Here is a 21472-nt window from a genome sequence, read left to right on the forward strand (position 1 = left end):
GTATGTCTGACTTACCAGAAGTCACAGGTGTTCTTCTTCTTCAGAAAGTTTCGTTGCCTCCCTCTTGGTACACTCGTCCGCAGCAAGCGGATTTCGGTGGGTGTACAAAGATGTCCGCTTGCCGACTTCTAAGTCTAAGCCTTACTGCGGACGAGAGTACCAAGATGGCGGCGACGGAACGTCACTTCCGTGTAGTCCCTCCTCTCCAGGAAGTGACATCTCGCTGGCCGAGACGGACGGACTCAGGCAGTAACTTCGGGTCTGTCTCGGCCAGCATTCGCGACCCCCTGGAGAATGGGCAATCGACCCCCCAGGGGGTCGCGACCCCCAGGTTGAGAACCGCTGATTTAGACATTATTGAAATTGCTGGGTTAGCATAACCCATGCATGTATTATTTTCAGGAGGAGATTAGCAATGGTAGCCCCTATATTTTTCTCAAAAATAAATAAATTACTTTTATGTTAATGACAAGGAGGTGTTTAGGTAGGCTTGACAGGAGAATTCAGGGCAACACAAATCTTCACAGCAAAAGCATCAAAGCACTGAAATAATTTAACTTCTCTCTTCTCTCATCAGCTCAGCTCCTCCTTTCAGAACAGACTGTGTTTACATTTGAGATTAGAAGCCTGCTGAGTCACTGTTGGGAGGGGGAGCAGGGAGAGCAAAACTACACAGAGAATTGCAGTGCTTGTATTGTGAGCTTTGAGGACAAATGGCTCCTCTGTGCCTGCAGCTACATAGTTTAGTAAAGGCTTGTTTTAAACTTCATTTACTGCTTGTTAGGAATATGTCGATTTTTGAATGTCCACGTCCATGCCACAGTTATACTTTAAAAGAGATCTGTCTTTTGTTACATTAGTATAATGAGTCTCTTTATTAAGAATGCATTTCTCTTTAAGGTGTTGGAGCTGCCAGATCTGGGAACCTCACATTTATGGTTGGCGGAGTTGAGCAAGAATTTGCTGCTGCGAAAGAACTTTTGTCTTGTATGGGAGCTAATGTGGTTTACTGTGGAGAAGTTGGAACAGGGCAGGTATGCTTCACACTTCTTAAATAATGTAAAGTGTCATGAAAGTCTTCAGAACAAAAAAAGTTCTTGTAAATGCTTACCATTTGCTACATGGTAATTGCTGTGAATTTTTTTACAAACTCCTTTAACCACTTCAATACAGGACATTTTGACCCCCTTCCTGCCCAAGCCAATTTTCAGCTTTCAGTGCTGTCACAATTTGAATGACAATTGCGCGGTCATGCAACACTATACCCAAATGAAGTTTTTATCATTTTATCCCCACAAATAGAGCTTTATTTTGGTGGTATTTGAGCATCTCTGCAGTTTTTATTTTTTTACTGTTTGCTATAATGAATATCCCATTAAAAAAAAAAAAAAAAAAATTTTTCCTCAGTTTAGGCCGATATGTATTCTACATATTTTTGGTAAAAAAAAAATCGCAATAAGCGTATATTGATTGGTTTGCGCAAAAGTTATAATGTCTACAAAATAGGGGATAGTTTTATGGCATTTTTATTATTTATTTATTTATTTTTGTACACTAGTAATGGCGGCGATCTGCAATTTTTATCGTGACTGCGACATTGCGGCGGACACTTTTGACACTATTTTGGGACCATTCACATTTATACAGCGATCAGTGCTATACAAATGCATGGATTACTGTATAAATGTCACTGGCAGGGAAGGGGTTAACACTAGGGGGCGCTCAAGGGGTTAATTGTGTTACCTATGGAGTGATTCTAGTAGGGGGCGGAGACTCACAAGGGGAGGAGACAGATTGGTGTTCCTCTGTACACGGAACACATGATCGGTCTCCTCTCACCTGACAGGACGTGGATCTGTGTGTTTACACAGTCCTGCTCTGTTAACGGGCAATCGTGGGTGCCCGGCGGACATCACGGTTGCCGGGCACGTGCGTCGGCTCCCAAGTGAAGCGGCGGGCACCCCCTAGACGGCCAGAAAGCCCAGGACGTCATATAACGCCCTCCCAGGATGGGAGATCCCTCCTGCGGACGTCATATGATAATGGGCGGGATGGGACGTGGTCAATACTCTCATATACTCTTATGCCCCCTGCTTATTAATGACAAAGTTGCTTTGTCATTCTGGTCCTCATCAGCTTTGCTGTCTAAGCCTGCACACAACTTGCATAAAGAGCCTGAGTATACTGCATGTGTGCCTGCTGCACAGTTTTACCGATCACTCTTTGCCAAGCCTTAAAGTGGAAGTAAACCCTCCTGCAAAAAAAAAAAAAAAAAAAACTAAAAACACACCCTGCAAGATAAAGGCATAATGAGCTAGTATGCATAGCATACTAGCTCATTATGAATTACCCGAGAACAAATCCCTCGCAGCCATCCTCGTCTCCCACTCAGGCCGCCGACATGTCGCCCGGGGCTTGCTTCTGGGTATCACGGCTCCGGTGCTGTGATTGGCCGGAGCTGCGATGTCACTACCTATGTCACGTACATGCCATTGCTTCAGTTGGCTTAAGTGCGCATGTGCCGCATGACGTCAGCACATGCAAATACAGGGATATCTCCTAAACCATGTAGATTTAGGAGATATCCAGTGCAGCTACAGGCAAGCCTAATTATAGGCTTGCCTCTAGTTTAAAGTGGTTGTAAAGGGTTTACAACCACTTTAATGCAGGGCTGAAAAAAGCTTATAGGTAATCAGGCTTTTCCCCCGTAGTGGTCCCTAAGTCTGGTCATTAGGGTGCCAGGCCAGCAACACAGCCAATAGTATACATTTTTGTACATGATTTATCACCATGCTTTTACAGCATCTAGGCATAACTGTAATATACTTATAGCGCCGCCTTCTCACTTCCCCTACATTCTATGTCGTGTGACAGGATGTTGACCATGCATTAGATGACACGGTGTAGGCAAACCAGTAAGCCTGCATAAGAACTTTGTGATTAATGGTATGCCCAATTGTTGTAAGGCATAGTAGTAATTCTCACACTATATACCACTAGCAGTTGTTTCACCAACCTGGGATCCTGTTGCTCAGGCCTAGGGACACTTGCGGGATGGGCATCCTGCTGACCTTGGAGTCTTTTTCTTGCTCTGCAATACAGGTATGCTTGAATGCTGTAAAGCAGGGGTGTCCAAACTTTTGACCATTGGAAGAAGAGGAATTTTCTTGGGCCGCACATAAAATGCACTAACAATAAGGATAGCCGATGAGCAGAAAAAGACAGGCAGATCAAGTGAACGGTCACGGATATAGATAATGTATCTATTGGAGGTTTTTTTTTTGTTTTTTTTTTTAATATAAAAGTAAAAGAGGGCAAGGTAAAACCAGTGTGGCATTTTACACTGTTTTTGATAAACTAATGCTTCCTTATCTGGTTCGATGGATGTAGAACCAATTCTCAAGGTGCTCATCCGATATTTTTGGTTCTAATTTTGCCCTTCATGTGCTTCATCCTTGAAAATGGTTGCTTACAATTATAGTTGCTGCCACAGACTGATGACATATAATGCGTGATTGTGGAGAGTGAATAAGGCGTGATTGTGGAGAGTGAGATTTTTTTCTTGGGGAAAATAAGACTTCTACTCCAGTAAAGAAACACTGTCAAATTCTTCTTCGATCGCATGTGTTCACGAAGTGTAAATGCATACTTAAAATTGTTGGTTTTTCTGGAATTTTTTGTAAGTTTACCATTTTGTATTGGGCCGCATTCATAGCCGTCTTGGGCTTGGGGTTGGACACCCCTGCTTTAAAGAGTATAACTAACCAATAAACACCATACCCCCTACGATACCTGTAATGGCTAATGGGTGGACTCGAGAGCTGTATATACGGCTGATGTGGGAAAGAGAAAACTACATATGTCAGATCTAACATGCATTGTTGCTTGTTCATAGCATTTGGTAGGATTTGTTTAGACTTGCTTATGAGTATTAATTACTATTTTACACAAGGCATAATAAAGCAAACCTTTCCCCCCACCCTAAAAATACTTGGTGCATACAGATCTGCATGCTGATCTCAAAACCTCTTTAGTTCATTACAGTGCCTTGAAAAAGTATGTATACCCCTTGGAATTTTCCACATTTTGTTATGTTACAACCGTAAATGTATTTTTATGTGATGGACCATCACAAAGTGGCACATAATTGTGAAGGGGAAGGAAAATGATAAATGTTTTTACAAATATCTGAAAAGTATGGCATGCATTTGTGCTCAGCCGCCTTTGCTCTGATACCCCTAACTAAAATCTAGTGGAACCAATTGCCTTTAGAAGTCCCCTAATTAGTAAATAGAGTCCACCTGTGTGTAATTTAATCTCGGTATAAATACAGCTGTTCAGTGAAGCCCTCAGAGGTTTGTTAGAGAACCTTAGTGAACAAACCGCATCATGAAGGTCAAAGAACACACCAGACCGGTCAGGGATAAAGTTGTGGAGAAGTTTAAAGCGGGGTTAGATTCTAAAAAAATATCCCAAGCTTTGAACATCTCACAGAGCACTGTTCATTCCATCATGCTAAAATGGAAAGAGTTCACAACTGCAAAATTACCAAGACATGGCCGTCCACCTAAACTGACAGGCCGGGCAAGGAGAGCGTTTATCAGAGAAGCAGCCAAGAGGCCCATGGTAACTCTGGAGGAGCTGCAGAGATCCACAGCTCAGGTGGGAGAATCTGTCCACAGGACAACTATTAGTCGTGTACTCCACAAATCTGGCCTTTATGAAAGAGTGGCAGGAAGAAAGCCATTGTTGAAAGAAAGCCATAAGAAGTCCTATTTGCAGTTTTGCGAGAAGCCATGTGGAGGACACTGCAAACATGTGGAAAAAGGTGCTCTGGTCAGATGAGAACAAAATTTTACTTTCTGGCCTAAAAGCAAAATGCTATGTGTGGCGGAAAACTAACGCTGCACATCACCACCCTGAACACGCCATGCTCACTGCGAAACATGGTGATGGCAGCATCATGTTGTGGGGATGCTTTTCTTTTGAAGGGACAGTAAAGCTGGTCAGAGTTGCTGGGAAGATGGATAGAGCCAAATACAGGGCAATCTTAGAAGAAAACCTGTTAGTCTGTAAAAAATTGAGATTGGGATAGAGGTTCACCTTCCAGCATTACAAGACCCTAAACATACATGGTTTAGATCTAAGCTTATTCATGTGTTAGAATGGCCCAGTCAAAGTCCAAACCTAAATCCAAGTGAGAATCTGTGACAAGATTTGAAAATTGCTGTTCAGACGCGCTCCATCCAATCTGACAGAGCTTGAGTTATTTTGCAAAGAAGAATGAGCAAAAATGTCACTCTCTAGATGTACAAAGCTGGTAGAGACATCCCCAAAAAGACTTGCAGCTGTAATTGCAGCAAAAGGTGGTTCTACAAAGTATTGGTTCAGGGGGGCTGAATACAAATGCACGCCACACTTTTCACATATTTATTTGTAAAGAATTTGAAAAAACATTTTATCATTTTCCTTCCACTTCACAATTATGGGCCACTTTGTACGTCTAGTACATAAAATACCAATAAATCACATTTACATTTTTGGTTGTAACATGACAAAATGTGGAAAATTTCAAGGTTTTTTTTTTAAGGCACTGTACGTAAATTTAAAGATTTACTGTTACATTTACTTTAAGCCCACTTCTGATATATTGAGGCACTGGTAATGTAGCCAAGGTCTCAGTTACCACCTGTGGATACTGTCAATGGTGTCTTCCACGGAGATCTTGTCTGTAAACTGATGACATGTAATGTCACTCTAAGGAACAGTGTATGATCTCGTACAGTACATGCACAAAATTTGACTCTGGCAGCATTGTTGGGCCGGCAGCAAAAATGTGAAGAAACCAGCCACCAATTACACCTACTAGTCAAAATGGCAGGGTGAGATTTTAGCAGGTGAAGGAGTGTTGGTGTGTGGCAATGTAGAAACAAGGAAAGCAAAAAAAAATTATGTGTTTATTTGGCTATAGAAACTGCTGCCAGTAATACTGGCATTTTTATATAGTAGAGAAGATTGGGCAGTCTGCCTTAAATTGATCATTAGGCTTTATCTAGAATAACCAGAAAGGTTTTTATAATTGAGTAGAATGTCAACACTGTATACCAATTCTGTAATGGTGAAACTATTAAGTTTAAGTCTTAGAACTAATTTTTTTTTTTTGGCGGTCAACTACAAATCTCCCCCTCCTGTCTCAATCAACGCCCCATCCTCTGTGGACACCTCAAAAGCAGCTCTAGCTGGTAGTCAATCAGCTTGTATTCATGCTGTCAGCATGTAAATGTTGACATTATCCAGCCCAGACCATTGTCTTGGTTTTAGACTAGACATCTGTGACTTTGGCTGATCAACGAGAAATGAAAAACTTACTTTGGTTAATGCACTATAATTGTTGAGAAAGTGAGTGCACAAATATCCAGGAAGGTTTGCTTATATTTTAAGTTAGGCAAATACATAACCACTTAACTTTCAGTTTCTCATATGTATTTGCTTATTTGCAGGCAGCAAAAATTTGCAACAACATGCTATTAGCTATTGGCATGATTGGCACGGCAGAGACCATGAACCTTGGAATAAGGTAGGTTCTATATGAATTTGAGTTTTTTTAGGTATCTGAAATAAATAAATAAAATGTATATAACTATGCAAGGGCACTGAGTTGTGTACAAAGATTGCAATTTCAAATGCATTTGTTTGATGGTTTCATATCCTATTCTGATGTTTTAGATTTCTTTAAAAAAGGGGTTTTCAAACTTTTTAAACACGGGGCCAGTTATCTGTCCTTCAGACCTTAGGGTATCCAGACTTGGGGCCAGTGGGAAAATGCCTCCTTATTAGTGGGAGTAAACCATGCCCCATGATTGGGTCAGTGGGAGTAAAAAATGCAATAGAAATGGTGATATGCCTGTTCTCAAATCCAAAATGTGTGTGTGTGTGTGTATATGTGTGTGTATGTATATATATATATATATATATATATATATATATATATATATATATATATTATAAAATATCTAAACACGCACCGTGTGTGTACGCGTGATTACTTTGAAGCAGTTAGCCAACTTGAACATGTACTGCAATATATGCAAGGAATTCCTGTTTTGCTTGAAACCAATAAATATGTATAGCATAGAGTTCATTCAGAATCTTTTGGAGTGAAAAAAATGCAGGATTTTTAGTTTTCACTGGAAGAGAATGTGACCGTGACCATGCAGGAGCACAGCTGGGAGACGGGGACAGAGCATTGTCCTCCTACAAGAAATATCATTAACAAGAACTTTGTCAGATCAGCTTAAAATTTAAAGTATTGACAATAACTTTTAGAATTGCAATAACATGGTAGGGTACCATCGTTTGACCCAGGCCCAATTAGCCATTTTCCCTCCCGATGTCATGTGACTCATGAGTGTTACAAGGTCTCAAGTGTAAATGGGGAGCAGGTGTGTTAAATTTGGGTGTTATTGCTCTCACTCTCTCATACTGGTCACTGGAAGTTCAACATGGCACCTCATGGCAAAGAACTCTCTGAGGATCTGAAACAAGAATTGTTACTCTACATAAAGATGGCCTAGGCTATAAGAAGATTGCCAAGACCCTGAAACTGAGCTGCAGCATGGTGGCCAAGACCATACAGCGGTTTAAAAGGACAGGTTCTACTCAGAACAGGCCTCGCCATGGTCAACCAAAGAAGTTGAGTGCATGTGCTCAGCGTCGTATCCAGAGGCTGTCTTTGGGAAATAGACGTATGAGTGCTGCCAGCATTGCTGCAGAGGTTAAAGGGGTGGGGGAGGGTCAGCCTTTCAGTGCTCAGACCATGTGCCGCACGCTGCATCAAATTGGTCTGCATGGCTGTCGTCCCAGAAGGAAGCCTCTTCTAAAGATGATGCACAAGAAAGCCTGCCAACAGTTTGCTGAAGACAAGCAGACTAAGGACATGGATTATTGGAACCATGTCCTGTGGTGTGATGAGACCGAGATAAACTTATTCGGTTCAGATGGTGTCAAGCATTTGTGGCGTTAACCAGGTGAGCAGCACAAAGACAAGTGCGTCTTGCCAACGGTCAAGCATGGTGGTGGGAGTGTCCTAGTCTGGGGCTGCATGAGTGCTGCCGGAACTGGGGAGCTACAGTTCATTGAGGGAACCATGAATGCCAACATCTTCTGTGACATATTGAAGCAGAGCATGATCCCCTCCCTTCAGAGACTGGGCCGCAGGACAGTATTCAAGCATAATGACCCCAAACATACCCCCAAGATGACCACTGCCTTGCTAAAAAAGCTGAGCGTAAAGGTGATGGACTGGTTAAGCATTTCTCCAGACCTAAACCCTATTGAGCATCTGTGGGGCACCCTCAAATGGAAAGTGGAGGAGCACAAGGTCTCTAACATCCACCAGCTCCGTGATATCATCATGGAGTGGAAGACGACTCCAGTGGCAACCTGTGAAGCTCTGGTGAACTCCATGCCCAAGAGGGTTAAGGCAGTGCTGCAAAATAATGATGGCCACACAAAATATTGACACTTTGGGCCAATTTGGACATTTTCACTCAGGGTTGTACTCACTTTTGTTGTCAGCGGTTTAGACATTAATGGCTGTATGTTATTTTGAGGGGACAGCAAATTTACACTGTTATACAAGCTGTACACTCACTACTTTACATTGTAGCAAAGTCTCATTTCTTCAGTGTTGTCACATGAAAAGATAAAATATTTAGAAAAATGTGAGGGGCGTACTCACTCTTGTGAGCTACTGTATAATAAAGGTTTTTATGACATTTTAACACAGGTGTTTTATTGCTATCTATTATACTTCTCCTTGCTATCCATTTTTTAAATAAGAGTAGAGGAAGGGAAATCTCCCTGGTGGGGGACATATAGCAGAAAAAACAACCCTTACACCAGGGTAGGCAACCCCCGGCACTGATGCCGCAAGCGGCACACAAAGCCTCCCCATCAGCAGAGCAGCACAGGGAAGTGTTAGTGAGACACTAATGCATTCCAATTTCAGAGTTTCCCACACCGCACCTGCACTGAGGGGGAGGCACTGTGCCCCCACACATTGTAAAAATTGGAAAACATTGTGTGGTTCTCTAACTTTGCTTTAGCCTTGATCGTCAGCTTTTGTGATGGGGAAAAGATTGGGTGCAGTTCTGCTGGGGGGGTCAGTCCATGTTTCCTGGAGGAGGAGGACTGTCATTGGCCACTGCTAAAGCCAATCACAATCCTACTAGCCCCGCCCACCATCTGGAAGAAGATGACTCGGTTGCCACTACCAATCTCAGAAAGAAGGGATTTCACTGTGATTGAGAAAACCGCAATCAGGTGACAGTGGAATTACTGTTGAGTTTCTGGGAACTTTGAAATTATTCCTGAACCTTTTGTGTCACTTACTACTGAATCCCTGCACTCTGTGTCCCTTTTAAGCCAGAGCCAGTAATCAGCTCAATGAAAATCGCACCCGCCTTTTCCTGTGGCGCAGAGTGCTGCACTTTCTCAGCTGTGGGGGGGACCAACTTATGATCCTGCACACAGGCCCACTGCTTTCAGAAAATGCCCCTGACTTGAGCTCATCATTGCGCATCCATTCCAGATGCTTGCATGTGACATCACATACAAGCACGTGGGCTGGATGCGAGAGGTGGATCAGCAGGATGAGTGTGCCAGGACAGGTAGATGTGTCTCATCTCTGCTTTCTTTCACCACTCTGCATATCATAGATGAGAGGAGGGTACAGCGCTGGAGCAGATGAGCAGGAGGGTACAGCGGTGAGGCAGATGTGCAGGGAGGTACAGTGGTGGAAGACATGAGAAGGTGGTTCAGCAGTGGGACAGATGAGCAGGGGGGGGTCAGTATTGGGTTAGATGAGCAGGGGGTTTAGTGTTGGGGCAGATGAGAAGGGGGTTCAGTGGTGGGATAGAAAAGCAGGGGGGTTAGAGCAGTGGGGCAGATGTGAAAGGAGGTGTATTGGTGGGGTAGGAGAGCAGGAGGAACAGAGATGGGGCAGAAGAGCAGGGGGGGGGGATACAGAGGTGAAACAGATGTGCAGGAGGTACATTGGTGGGGCAGATGAGAAAGCGGGTTACAGTAGTGAGAAGAGCATGGGAATACGGCGGTGGAGAAGATGTGCAGGGAGGTACAGTGGTGGGGCAGATGAGAAAAGGGGATACATTGATGGGGCAGATGAGCAAGGAGGGTACAGTGGTGGGACAGAAGAGCAAGGGGGTACAGTGGTGGGACAGATGTGCAGAAGGTACAGTGGTGGGAGGGATGAGAAGGGGGTTCAGTGGTGGTACAGAAAAGCAGGGGGTTACAGTGGTGGGACAGATGAGCAGGGGGGGGGGTTCAGTGTTGGACCAGATGAGAAGGTGGTTACATTGGTGGGAAAGTTGAGCAGAGGGGGGTTCAGTGTTGGGGCAGAGGAGAAAGGAGGTACATTGGTGGGACAGATGAGCAGGGGGTTACAGCTGTGAGGCAGAGGTGCAGGGGGGTGCAGAGAAGAAAGGAGGTACATCAGTGGAACACATGAGCATGGGGTTACAGTGGTGGGGCAGTAGAGTGTGGGGGTACGGCGGTGGAGCAGATGTGTAGGGAGATACAGTGGTGGGGCAGATGTGCAGGGTAGTACAGTGGTGGGGCAGATGTGCAGGGTAGTACAGTGATGGGGCAGATGAGCAGGGGGTTACAGTGGTGGGGCAGATGAGCAGAGGGTACAGTGGTGGGACAGATGAGCAGGGGGTACGGTGGTGAAACAGATTTGCAGGGGACAGTGATCTGAGGTGTGACGGTGCATGAATTGGGGCTGATCTGAGGTGTGGAGTTGCAGGAATTGGGGCTGATCTGAGGCGTGAGAGTGCAGGATGTTAATTTCTCACTACTGAAGTAGTTTACAGCATTTACTTTATAAAAAAAAATTTTCTTGATTGAGAGTGTGAAGTTGACATTTTTTTGTTATAAAATCGGCACGCTCAGTTTCTTTGAAAACATTTTTTCGGCACACTGCTCAAAAGGTTGCCTACCCCTGCCTTACACTATGTTTAAAGCTAAAAACAAGTTTTAGCTAGAGGGGCTTATAATGCAAGCATGGCTTCCGTTTTGAGCTGGCCTGTATTTTATTCTTCAGACCAGTTTGGAGCATAGCATTGTCCTGTGTGAGTACTGCACTTTGTGTGATTATATAAAGCTGGGTAGTGCACTTATTGACTGGTGCTTGTGGCAATATTCACTTCTTTGGTTTTATTTTTCCTGGACAGATACCAGAAACCTCTGTGTAAAGGAAAGTTAACTTCATAATGTGTACCACAGGGAAAGACTAATACTTTTTTGTAAATGTACTGTATGATTTGTAAGTTAAAAAGCCTACACATTAAAGAAGCATTCCAGGTATGGCATTCTTTTACATAGCTACATTGGTCGAGTGCATACCAATGTAACTATGCATTAACCATACCTGTGGGATCTGGAAACTGGAAATCAATTTAGTAGACACCGATACTCCAGTGATCTCACTAGCTTCCAGGTCCCATGCCAATCTCCCTAGACAAGAGAAGGTAGAAGGATGGCACTGTGCACATCTGAGCGCTTATTGCACAGATATGGCCAGCAGTGAAAAGGGGTTCATTCATAGATGATCCAAATACAACCTCAGCTTTGAGCAGGCCACTTCTGTTCTACCAAGGTGGGTAAACTGCTCTGGCGGAGGGGGTTTAGTGTCCGTAAGCTTAGAAAAGGATAGGGAGAAGTGGGTTGATGTACATTTTATAAATGTACAGTGGATTGAAAAAGTCTACACAACCCTGTTAAAATGTCAGGTTTCTGTTATGTAAAAAAATGAGACAAAGATAAATAATTTCAGAAATGTTTCTACCTTTTTAATATGACCTATAAACTGTACAACTCATTTGAAAAACAAACTGAAATCTTTTAGGGGGGAAGTAAAAATAAAAAGCGAAAATAATGTAGTTGCATAAGTGTGCACACCCTCTTATAACTGGGGATGTAGCTGTGTTCAAAATTAAGCAGTCACATTCAAACTCATGTTAAATAGGAGTCAGTACACACCTGCCATCATTTAAAGTGCCTCTGATGAACCCCAAATATAGTTCAGCTGTTCTAGTAGGTCTTTCCTGACATTGTCTTAGTTGCATCCTACAGCAAAAGCCATGGTCCGCAGAGAGCTTCCAAAGCATCAGAGGGATCTCATTGTTAAAAGGTATCAGTCTGGAGAAGGGTAGACTTTCCAAGGCATTAGATCTACCATGGAACACAGTGAAGACTGTCCTCATCAAGTATAGAAAATATGGCACAACAGTGACATTACCAAGAACTGGACGTCCCTCCAAAATTTTTCAAGCCTATTAGAGTCTCAGGCGCTAATCATGTGGCTTGAAAAAAAAAAAAAACGCTCGTACAAATGTCCTGCTGGGGGCAGTGCCCCTAATGGACCGGCCGCTCCTGGTAAGATTCTGCTCCATGTGAAATGGCTCTGTCAAGCAGATCCGCCTGCTCAGCGGGGGATCTGTCTGCTGATCCCTGCTGAGCAGGCGGATGACAGGTCCGTGTCCACTCCGCTGATGCATAGCAGACACGGACACAGCTTGCTATTCTCTATGGGACGGTCGGATGGAAACAGACCGCCTGTCTAGTTCCATCAGATACCATCCAATCTGATCTACTAGATGGATGGGGAATGGAATCCCCATCCGTCTGTTTTTAGCAGACTGGATCGGATGCAGGTGGGTATAAACGGACACATGTCCGTTTACATCAGCCTCTCCATAGAGAGCAATGGGTGGTCCGATTGGACAAAACAGACAGGCAGACCCGATCGGTCTGCTTGTGTGAAAGGTGCCTAAGGCCTTGTTCACACAGGGCATTCGCAACATTCCTTTACAGGGATGCACAGGTTTTCTGTGCATCTCTGTGCAGGCAATCCCATTGATGTCATTTGGGATGTAGCACTTGCACGAACAGAGCCATTGCTCCCAATTTTACATCCATGTAGGTCCGCATGCATGTCCCTGAGCTTACACTGCCTGCGTTCGGGGTCATGTACCCACATGGATGTCAGATTGGGAACAACAGCTATGCCTGTGCAGCCATTGCATTCCAATTGACATAAATGGGATTGCTTGTACGGGGATGCACCGAACACCTGTGCATCCCTGTGCGGGTAAACATGGCTCCCCATGGGCGTACACTTTAGTATGCCACATGTGAATGATGATTCTTTAGTACTAATTTAGCAGGAATTTTGTAAGTTACCTTGTGTTTATGTGCAATATTAATGATTTTAGTGTGTTTTTGTAAAAAATAGCGATATGATAAACATTTGGACAATTATTGCGGGGCCTAAAAAAATCGGTAGCACTTTTTTTTTTTTTTTTTTTTTCAGGTCATGTGCTTTTAGAAAATGTTTAGTTTGAGGGGTCTTTTCAAATCTTGAAAGCTGTAAGTGAAAAATGAAAACCTCCAGATTTTGAGAAATTTTTGGGTACGTTTTGATTTTCACCATTTTTCAAAAAGGCGCAATTTAAAATGTTCAAATGTTTGTTATTTATCAACTCCGTGCAGATTAAGCTTTTATAGTTCGTAGGGATTTAGCAGGAATTTTGTAAAATTAGCTGTTTTTATCTGCTAATGCTTTTAGTGTATTTTTTGAGAATATTTTGGTTTGATAAACATTTGCGCAAATACCGCAGGGTCTAAAAATCAGTAACACTTTCTTTTTATTCTAGAGGTCATATGCTTTCAGGAAATATATGGTTTTGGGGGTCTTTCACAAATTCTGAAAGCTGTAAGGGAAAAATGAAAACCTTCAGATTTTTAGAGAGATTTGGATATTTACATTTTTGCGTACGTTAGATTTTCACCATTTTTTAAAAGGGCGCAATGTAAAAATTTTTGTTATTTATTAACTCTATACAGGTTAAGCTTTAATATTTAGTAGGAATTTTGTAAAATTTGCTGTTTTTATCTGCTAATAAAGGTTTTAGTGTATTTTTTGTTAATATATTGGATTGATAAACATTTGCGCAAATACAGCGGGGTCTAAAAAATCAGTAGCACCTTTTTATTCTACTAATCATATGCTTTCAGAAAATATATGGTTTGGGGGGTCTTTCACAAGTTCTGAAAGCTATAAGTGAAAAAAAAAGCAAAGGAAAAATTGCAAAAATGGTCTGGCCATCTGAGTGTACAAAATGGAGCACAGGGCCTGGCAGCAAAGGGGTTAAAGGAGCAGCAGGAATATCTGGCAAGTACTGCCTGTGTGGTACACGTGACAACAATTTTCCGTATTCTTCATATGTCTGGGCTATGGGGTAGAGTGGCAAGACGGAAGCCTTTTCTTCGGATGAAAAACATCCAAGCCCGGCTACATTTTTCAAAAACACATCTGAAGTCTTCCAAAAGCATGTGAGAAAATGTTTTATGGTCCGATGAAACCAAGGTTGAACTTTTTGGCCATGATTCCAAAAGATATTTTGGTGCAAAAACAACAATGCACACCACCAAAAGAACACCACACCCACAGTGAAGCATGGTGGTGGCAGCATCATGCTTTGGGGCTGGTTTTTTTTTCAACTGGAACAGGGACCTTAGTTAAGGTAGAGGCAATTATGAACAGTTCCAAATACCAGTCAATATTGGCACAAAACCTTCAGGCTTCTGCTAGAAAGCTGAACATGAGGAATTTCATCTTTCAGCATGACAGCAACCCAAAGCATACATCCAAATCAATTAAATCAGGGTGTTGCGCTAAATAATAATAAACATTAAAATTATCCAATAGCGTAATGTGCAAATACGTGTTACAAAGATACATGTAGCAAATATGCAAATAAAGTGCTAATGTGCAAATAAACCGATCAATATATCTTTTGTGTAATCAATTATGGTAATCATAACATGTGACATACATGCAATAAAGTGCTAATGATACAAACAATATGAACTAGTAAACAATGGTAATGTCCCACGTGCTCAATATTTAATGTCCATGTGATGGTGCTTCAAACTTAACAAGTGCCAACACTGTTGTGCTCCCCCCTTTGTATTTACCCTCACCTCAGGGCATGTGACCGCACAATCAAGTTTGGTCAATACATGCAGTTGAACCACCCTTGGGCTCTGTGTAATGTGGACCTTGCAGGTTCCTGACCCGTTCTGAAAGTATATCCTCGATGCATATAAGAGAAGACAACTAGATGCTGTTTTATAGTTTAAAACCAGAGAGACACAGATGGCAAAAACAAAATCTGACAGGGATTATAACCCTCTATTGCTCCATCCAAAGAGAAAAAAAAAGTTCTCCCTATAGTTCTACTTTAAGACTTAATTGAATGTCTTAAACATGCTTCTGTTCTCCTGATAAACTTGCAAAGAAACTTTTTTTCCTTCCATGGGCAAAGTCTGTAGCATTTTACCAGTGAGTTCATATTAATAGTGTGCCATATAATACTAGTAAGAAGCCACATTACAAAAGAGGGTATTATGCTATCTTACAGCAAATATTTCTAGAGGAGTAAAAGACTATTAACACCAGAAGGGCCTCTGTCAGTGGGCTTTGGCTGCCAATGCAGTGTCTTTAACATCAGTTTGAGATACTTCGGAGGTCATTCAAAATTAATTACAGCTAACTAGACCCTCAGCTATGCATGTTGGGTCCTCCATGAGTCTTTAGGATCAAATATTTGTCTGCACACCTTTTTGTATGAAGTATTGTTTACTGCTGATAGCTAAAGTCAGGATCCAAGCTGGGGTAATCTCTTACAACACTGGCTAGTGGAGATTCGTAATACACTTCTGTATAAGTAACTGATCTATGAACACAAAAACTGCACAATAAAAAAAATCTGAAAGTTTGGTGTACAATGAGGGAAAAAAGCGTTTGACCATCTACCCAGTTTGTTTGTACGTTTGCCCACTGACAATGAAATGATCCGTCTATAATTTTATTGGTGGGTTTATTTTAACAGTGAGAGACAGAATAACAGCAAAAATATCCAAAAAAGCATTTTAAAAAATTAATAATTTGATTTGCATTTTAATGAATGAAATAAGTATTTGATCTATCAATCAGCAAGATTTCTGGCTCCCAGGTGTCTTCTATACAGGTAAGGAGCTGAGATTAGGAGCACTCTCTTAAAGGGAGTGCTCCTAATCTAAGCTTGTTACCTGTATAAAAGACCCCTATCCACAGAGGCAATCAATCGATCAGATTCCAATCTTTCCACCATGGTCCAGACCAAACAGCTGTCCAAGGATAATGAAAGATTGCGGAAAGAGAGGAAAATTCAATAGCACCACATCCCAAATAATCACTTTAATTATAAAAGAGGGGCATTGAGGCCATTGTATGGTCCTCAGGGACTTTTTACGGTGCTTGAATCAAATGATATATCCAACATATCATAAAATCATATTTTATTAAACAATCTTATAAAAGGGAACAGACATAATAAAGGACAATGTACAAAACAGAAAAAAGGGGGGGAGGAATAACCCTTTGATGCATAAGTTAATACCACTTTCTCAACATGTTTCGCTTGCATAAGCTTCTTCAGGAGATATATTTGTGATATTAGGGTCAACTATAAAAAATAGAATATTTGTAAACAATACATATATATGTCTGCTAATACCTCATACAGTCATAATATTAAAGTATAAACAATATACAAAATAAATCTGGTAAATGAATCTGCATATGTGTAAACATTATATATTGAAGCATAAAAAAAAAAAAAAAAAAAGGTATTTTATGCATTATCATCATTCAGCTCAAAAGAGCTTACCTGTAGAGAAAAATCTACAAATCACATGAAAATTTGTGTAATGGCGAAATGCTTCCTCCTCGGTTCTCCCCTCACTTGGGAGGCATGCAGAGGGAGATAAAAGTCTTTAAGCATAAGCTCTTCTTAGAAGAGAGAGAAAATGAAAAGAAGTAAGTCTAGGTAGTTAGAGTAATTTTCAATAATATTATATATAAATGTAAAATAATTTCAATCCAGAAATACCTCAATAGAATCAATTCAAGATGAAAAGAAGGCTACATCCAGAAGATGGTAGATTGCAAAATTGCTGACAGATGTAAAAGATGGTTCTAATATTGCAGTGGAGTAGCAAACACAGAGGGGGGCAGTATACGTCCATACACAGCTGATGGATAAGCTGGACCTGGAGGTATTGCTGCAAACTACCACAGAGAACCTATAAAATATATATAAAGACATATTGGAAAAATGTCTCTGAGTATCATCAATATTAGGGGTGCATAATTAATGTAGAAAACAAATCAGCCTAGACTTACTGTGATGATCAAAGTTCTTATTAAAATAGAGTGGCCCATCCGGGAGATCCCTCTGCCCCGTATATCAGACAGGAACTGACAGAAATTTGGCGGGGGATGAAGCCCCGCTTTTAAAACCCTCCAGCGTGACGACGTCTGACTCATCGTCACGCTGCGGACACAAGAAAGACGCATGCGCACACCTCCGACTTCCGTACATCGGACAGCGTGAGTGACGTCAAATACTGGCAAATGGGCTCGCGGCCATCTTTAAGAATCCTCCGTTCTGAGTATGGTAGTAAGAAGGCTCGCAAGGCTCAAAAAAGAAGAGCAACAATAAAATTGAATTGTACTAGGTGAATGCGATAGAGTTAATTTAAGTCAAAGATCATTGAGATAACATGGCTAAAAAGTAGCCATATTAGGGGATTGTTCATTAATGGTCTAAGAATTGAAAAAGCCCAAAGATAAACTATCATTGATTAAATAAAATAATGAATACCATGTGCATGAATGATTCGGAGAAAAAAAAAAAAAAAAAAAAAAGGGGGGGGGGGGGGCCGCAGCGCAAGGCATCTAAAAAACAGGCAACCGAGCAACCAAGACATTGATTAAGAAGTGATTGACCAGGTGCCCGGGGTGTCCGTACATGCCAAATAGTGTAGAGGGAGAAAATCAAAGAGGAAGCATAAGTTCATATCACATTTTTAATCAATAAAAAATTAATAATTGAAATAATTAAGCCGTGAATTGATTTAAATATTTTATAATGCATAATACCAAAAAAAAAAAAAAAAAAAAAATTTTTTTGTCAAAAGGAATAAATTATAAAAAAGGTTTGTAACTCAAAGTATCATTTAGGCCTGGATGTTTTAGAGCATTGAGGGTAACAATCCATTTGGTTTCACGTTGTAGCAGCATTTTATCATAATTGCCCCCTCTTTCGTTTGGGGGGACATGTTCCAAAGCATAAAAGTGCATCAACTGATCATTAAATTGATGATGGAGGCCCATATGTCGACTTATAGGGGTCTCCATCCTCTTTTTACACACTAAGGATACATGGTCTCTAATCCTATGGAAAAAGGGGCGTTTGGTTTTGCCCACATAGTATGCGTTGCATTCGCATATCATTATATAGACTATACCTATGGACTGACACGTAGCTAAGAACTTAGGGTTGTATAACTGACCATTAGGAAGAATAATATTGCGGGATGCATAGATGTATCTGCAAAAATCACATTTGTGGCAGGGTCTAGTGCCTTTGTTTTTGATCTGCGTTATAGATGGTGGAACATAGTGACTGTGAACTAGATGGTCTTTAATTGACCGGGATCTGCGAAAAGTGATCTCAGGGTACTCTTTGAGGTGTTTGGACACCCTCGGATCTCCCATCAACAAATACCAGTGTTTTTGCAGCAACTCCCGCATTTGTCGATGCTGACCAGAAAAGGTAGTGATCATTCTAAGGCCTGAGGTCGGTTTTGATTTTGTGGGCCTATAGATTAGTTGGTTGGTTTCTTTTCGCTCTAAGATAGGCTCTTTTTAAACATTTGTTGCTATATCCCCTTGCTCTAAGACGTTCTCTCAGTGCCCTGGCCTCGGATTCAAAGTGACTGTTCTCGCTGCAATTTCTCCTTAGTCTTAAATACTGTCCATAGGGGACATTATCTATGAGTGGTTGCGGATGAGAGCTGGCAGCATGCAGGAGTGAATTTCCTGCTGATGCCTTTCGGAAAAGAGTAGTTCCAATCGATCTGTCTGGATTAATGAAAAGAGTAACATCCAAGAATGTTAAGGTCGTTTGACTTGCTTCCATAGTAAAAGTTAAATTATAAGGATTGGTCTTTAAGCTCTCAAAAAAAGACGAAAGCTCCTCTCTACTTCCTGTCCAGATTAGGAAAACATCATCAATATATCGTTTCCATATTGATATGTTTTTCGTCAAATTTTCCAAATCTTCCCTGAAGAGAAGGTTCTGCTCCCACTCCCCCAGGTACAGGTTCGCATAGGTGGGGGCGCATCTGGTCCCCATAGCGACTCCCTGCACCTGAAGGTAGTGGGAGCGAGCAAACAAAAAAATGTTATTCATGAGGATAAACCTCAGAAGATCCAAAATAAAGCACCTGTATGCCTTAGGTACATCTCCATCACGAGAAATGAAGCCCTCTACAACTGCCACCCCCAAATCATGGGGGATGGAGTTGTAGAGGGCCTCCACATCCAGGGCCACAAGCCACGCTCCCTCCGGGATGGTCAGCCCATCTAAAACCCTCAATAATTCGCTGGTATCTTGTAAGTAGGATGTCAATCCCTCGACATGTGGTCTGAGAAATTCATCTATTAGTTGACTAGCATTTTCCGTAAGGGACCCGTTTCCGGACACGATCGGTCTGCCGGGGGGGTTGTTTAAATCCTTGTGAACTTTGGGGAGGGCATACAATGTAGGAATCCGAGGGCAAGGCACATTGAGGAACTCCCATGTAGATTTGGTAATTAGGGCCTTATTGTATGCAGTGCCAATCAACTTTCTATAACAGAGAATCATGTTGGTAACATGCGTCTCTGAGACTTTCCTATACCAGTCTCGATTTTGTAAGAGACGCAAAATCATTAATTCATATTGTTCGGTTGTCATCACTACTAAATTGCCTCCTTTATCTGATGGTTTAACCACCAGACGGGAGTCCAACTGCAGTGACTTTAAAGCCTGTTTTTGTTGGCTAGTAAGATTTGATTGTTTTATGCCCTTCCATTTAGTCCTACCGATATCTTCGGTGACTTGATGGACAAAAGCCCACACATTGGGATTACCTTGTGGTGTGGGGAAAGTTCTAGATTTGGGTTTGTATTCCTTGGGGATATAGGGGACAACCGGATAGGAAATACTAGGCCCATAATCAAGAGACCCATCCTGCTCAAGAGTCTGGCCCATGTCGAGGGATTGACATCCTACTTACAAGATACCAGTGAATTATTGAGGGTTTTAGATGGGCTGACCATCCCGGAGGGAGCGTGGCTTGTGGCCCTGGATGTGGAGGCCCTCTACAACTCCATCCCCCATGATTTGGGGGTGGCAGTTGTAGAGGGCTTCATTTCTCGTGATGGAGATGTACCTAAGGCATACAGGTGCTTTATTTTGGATCTTCTGAGGTTTATCCTCATGAATAACATTTTTTTGTTTGCTCGCTCCCACTACCTTCAGGTGCAGGGAGTCGCTATGGGGACCAGATGCGCCCCCACCTATGCGAACCTGTACCTGGGGGAGTGGGAGCAGAACCTTCTCTTCAGGGAAGATTTGGAAAATTTGACGAAAAACATATCAATATGGAAACGATATATTGATGATGTTTTCCTAATCTGGACAGGAAGTAGAGAGGAGCTTTCGTCTTTTTTTGAGAGCTTAAAGACCAATCCTTATAATTTAACTTTTACTATGGAAGCAAGTCAAACGACCTTAACATTCTTGGATGTTACTCTTTTCATTAATCCAGACAGATCGATTGGAACTACTCTTTTCCGAAAGGCATCAGCAGGAAATTCACTCCTGCATGCTGCCAGCTCTCATCCGCAACCACTCATAGATAATGTCCCCTATGGACAGTATTTAAGACTAAGGAGAAATTGCAGCGAGAACAGTCACTTTGAATCCGAGGCCAGGGCACTGAGGGAACGTCTTAGAGCAAGGGGATATAGCAACAAATGTTTAAAAAGAGCCTATCTTAGAGCGAAAAGAAACCAACGCAACCAACTAATCTATAGGCCCACAAAATCAAAACTGACCTCAGGCCTTAGAATGATCACTACCTTTTCTGGTCAGCATCGACAAATGCGGGAGTTGCTGCAAAAACACTGGTATTTGTTGATGGGAGATCCGAGGGTGTCCAAACACCTCAAAGAGTACCCTGAGATCACTTTTCGCAGATCCCGGTCAATTAAAGACCATCTAGTTCACAGTCACTATGTTCCACCATCTATAACGCAGATCAAAAACAAAGGCACTAGACCCTGCCACAAATGTGATTTTTGCAGATACATCTATGCATCCCGCAATATTATTCTTCCTAATGGTCAGTTATACAACCCTAAGTTCTTAGCTACGTGTCAGTCCATAGGTATAGTCTATATAATGATATGCGAATGCAACGCATACTATGTGGGCAAAACCAAACGCCCCTT

The 21472-nt window shown here is 41.9% G+C and overlaps 1 protein-coding gene across 1 annotated transcript in view; it reads left to right on the forward strand.

Annotated features, from left to right (window-relative positions):
• The first annotated feature begins 874 nt into the window (after positions 1-874).
• Positions 875-21472, forward strand: part of LOC141144451 (3-hydroxyisobutyrate dehydrogenase, mitochondrial) — a 47659-nt gene continuing 27061 nt past the window's right edge. The window contains exons 1-2 of the mRNA XM_073630155.1: positions 875-1034; positions 6501-6577. Coding sequence (XP_073486256.1) covers positions 936-1034; positions 6501-6577 — 176 coding nt within the window. The 5' untranslated portion in view covers positions 875-935. The remainder of the gene's footprint in view (positions 1035-6500; positions 6578-21472) is intronic.

This window comes from Aquarana catesbeiana, linkage group LG05 (genome assembly GCF_042186555.1).
Source record: "Aquarana catesbeiana isolate 2022-GZ linkage group LG05, ASM4218655v1, whole genome shotgun sequence".
Taxonomy (NCBI): Eukaryota; Metazoa; Chordata; class Amphibia; order Anura; family Ranidae; genus Aquarana; species Aquarana catesbeiana.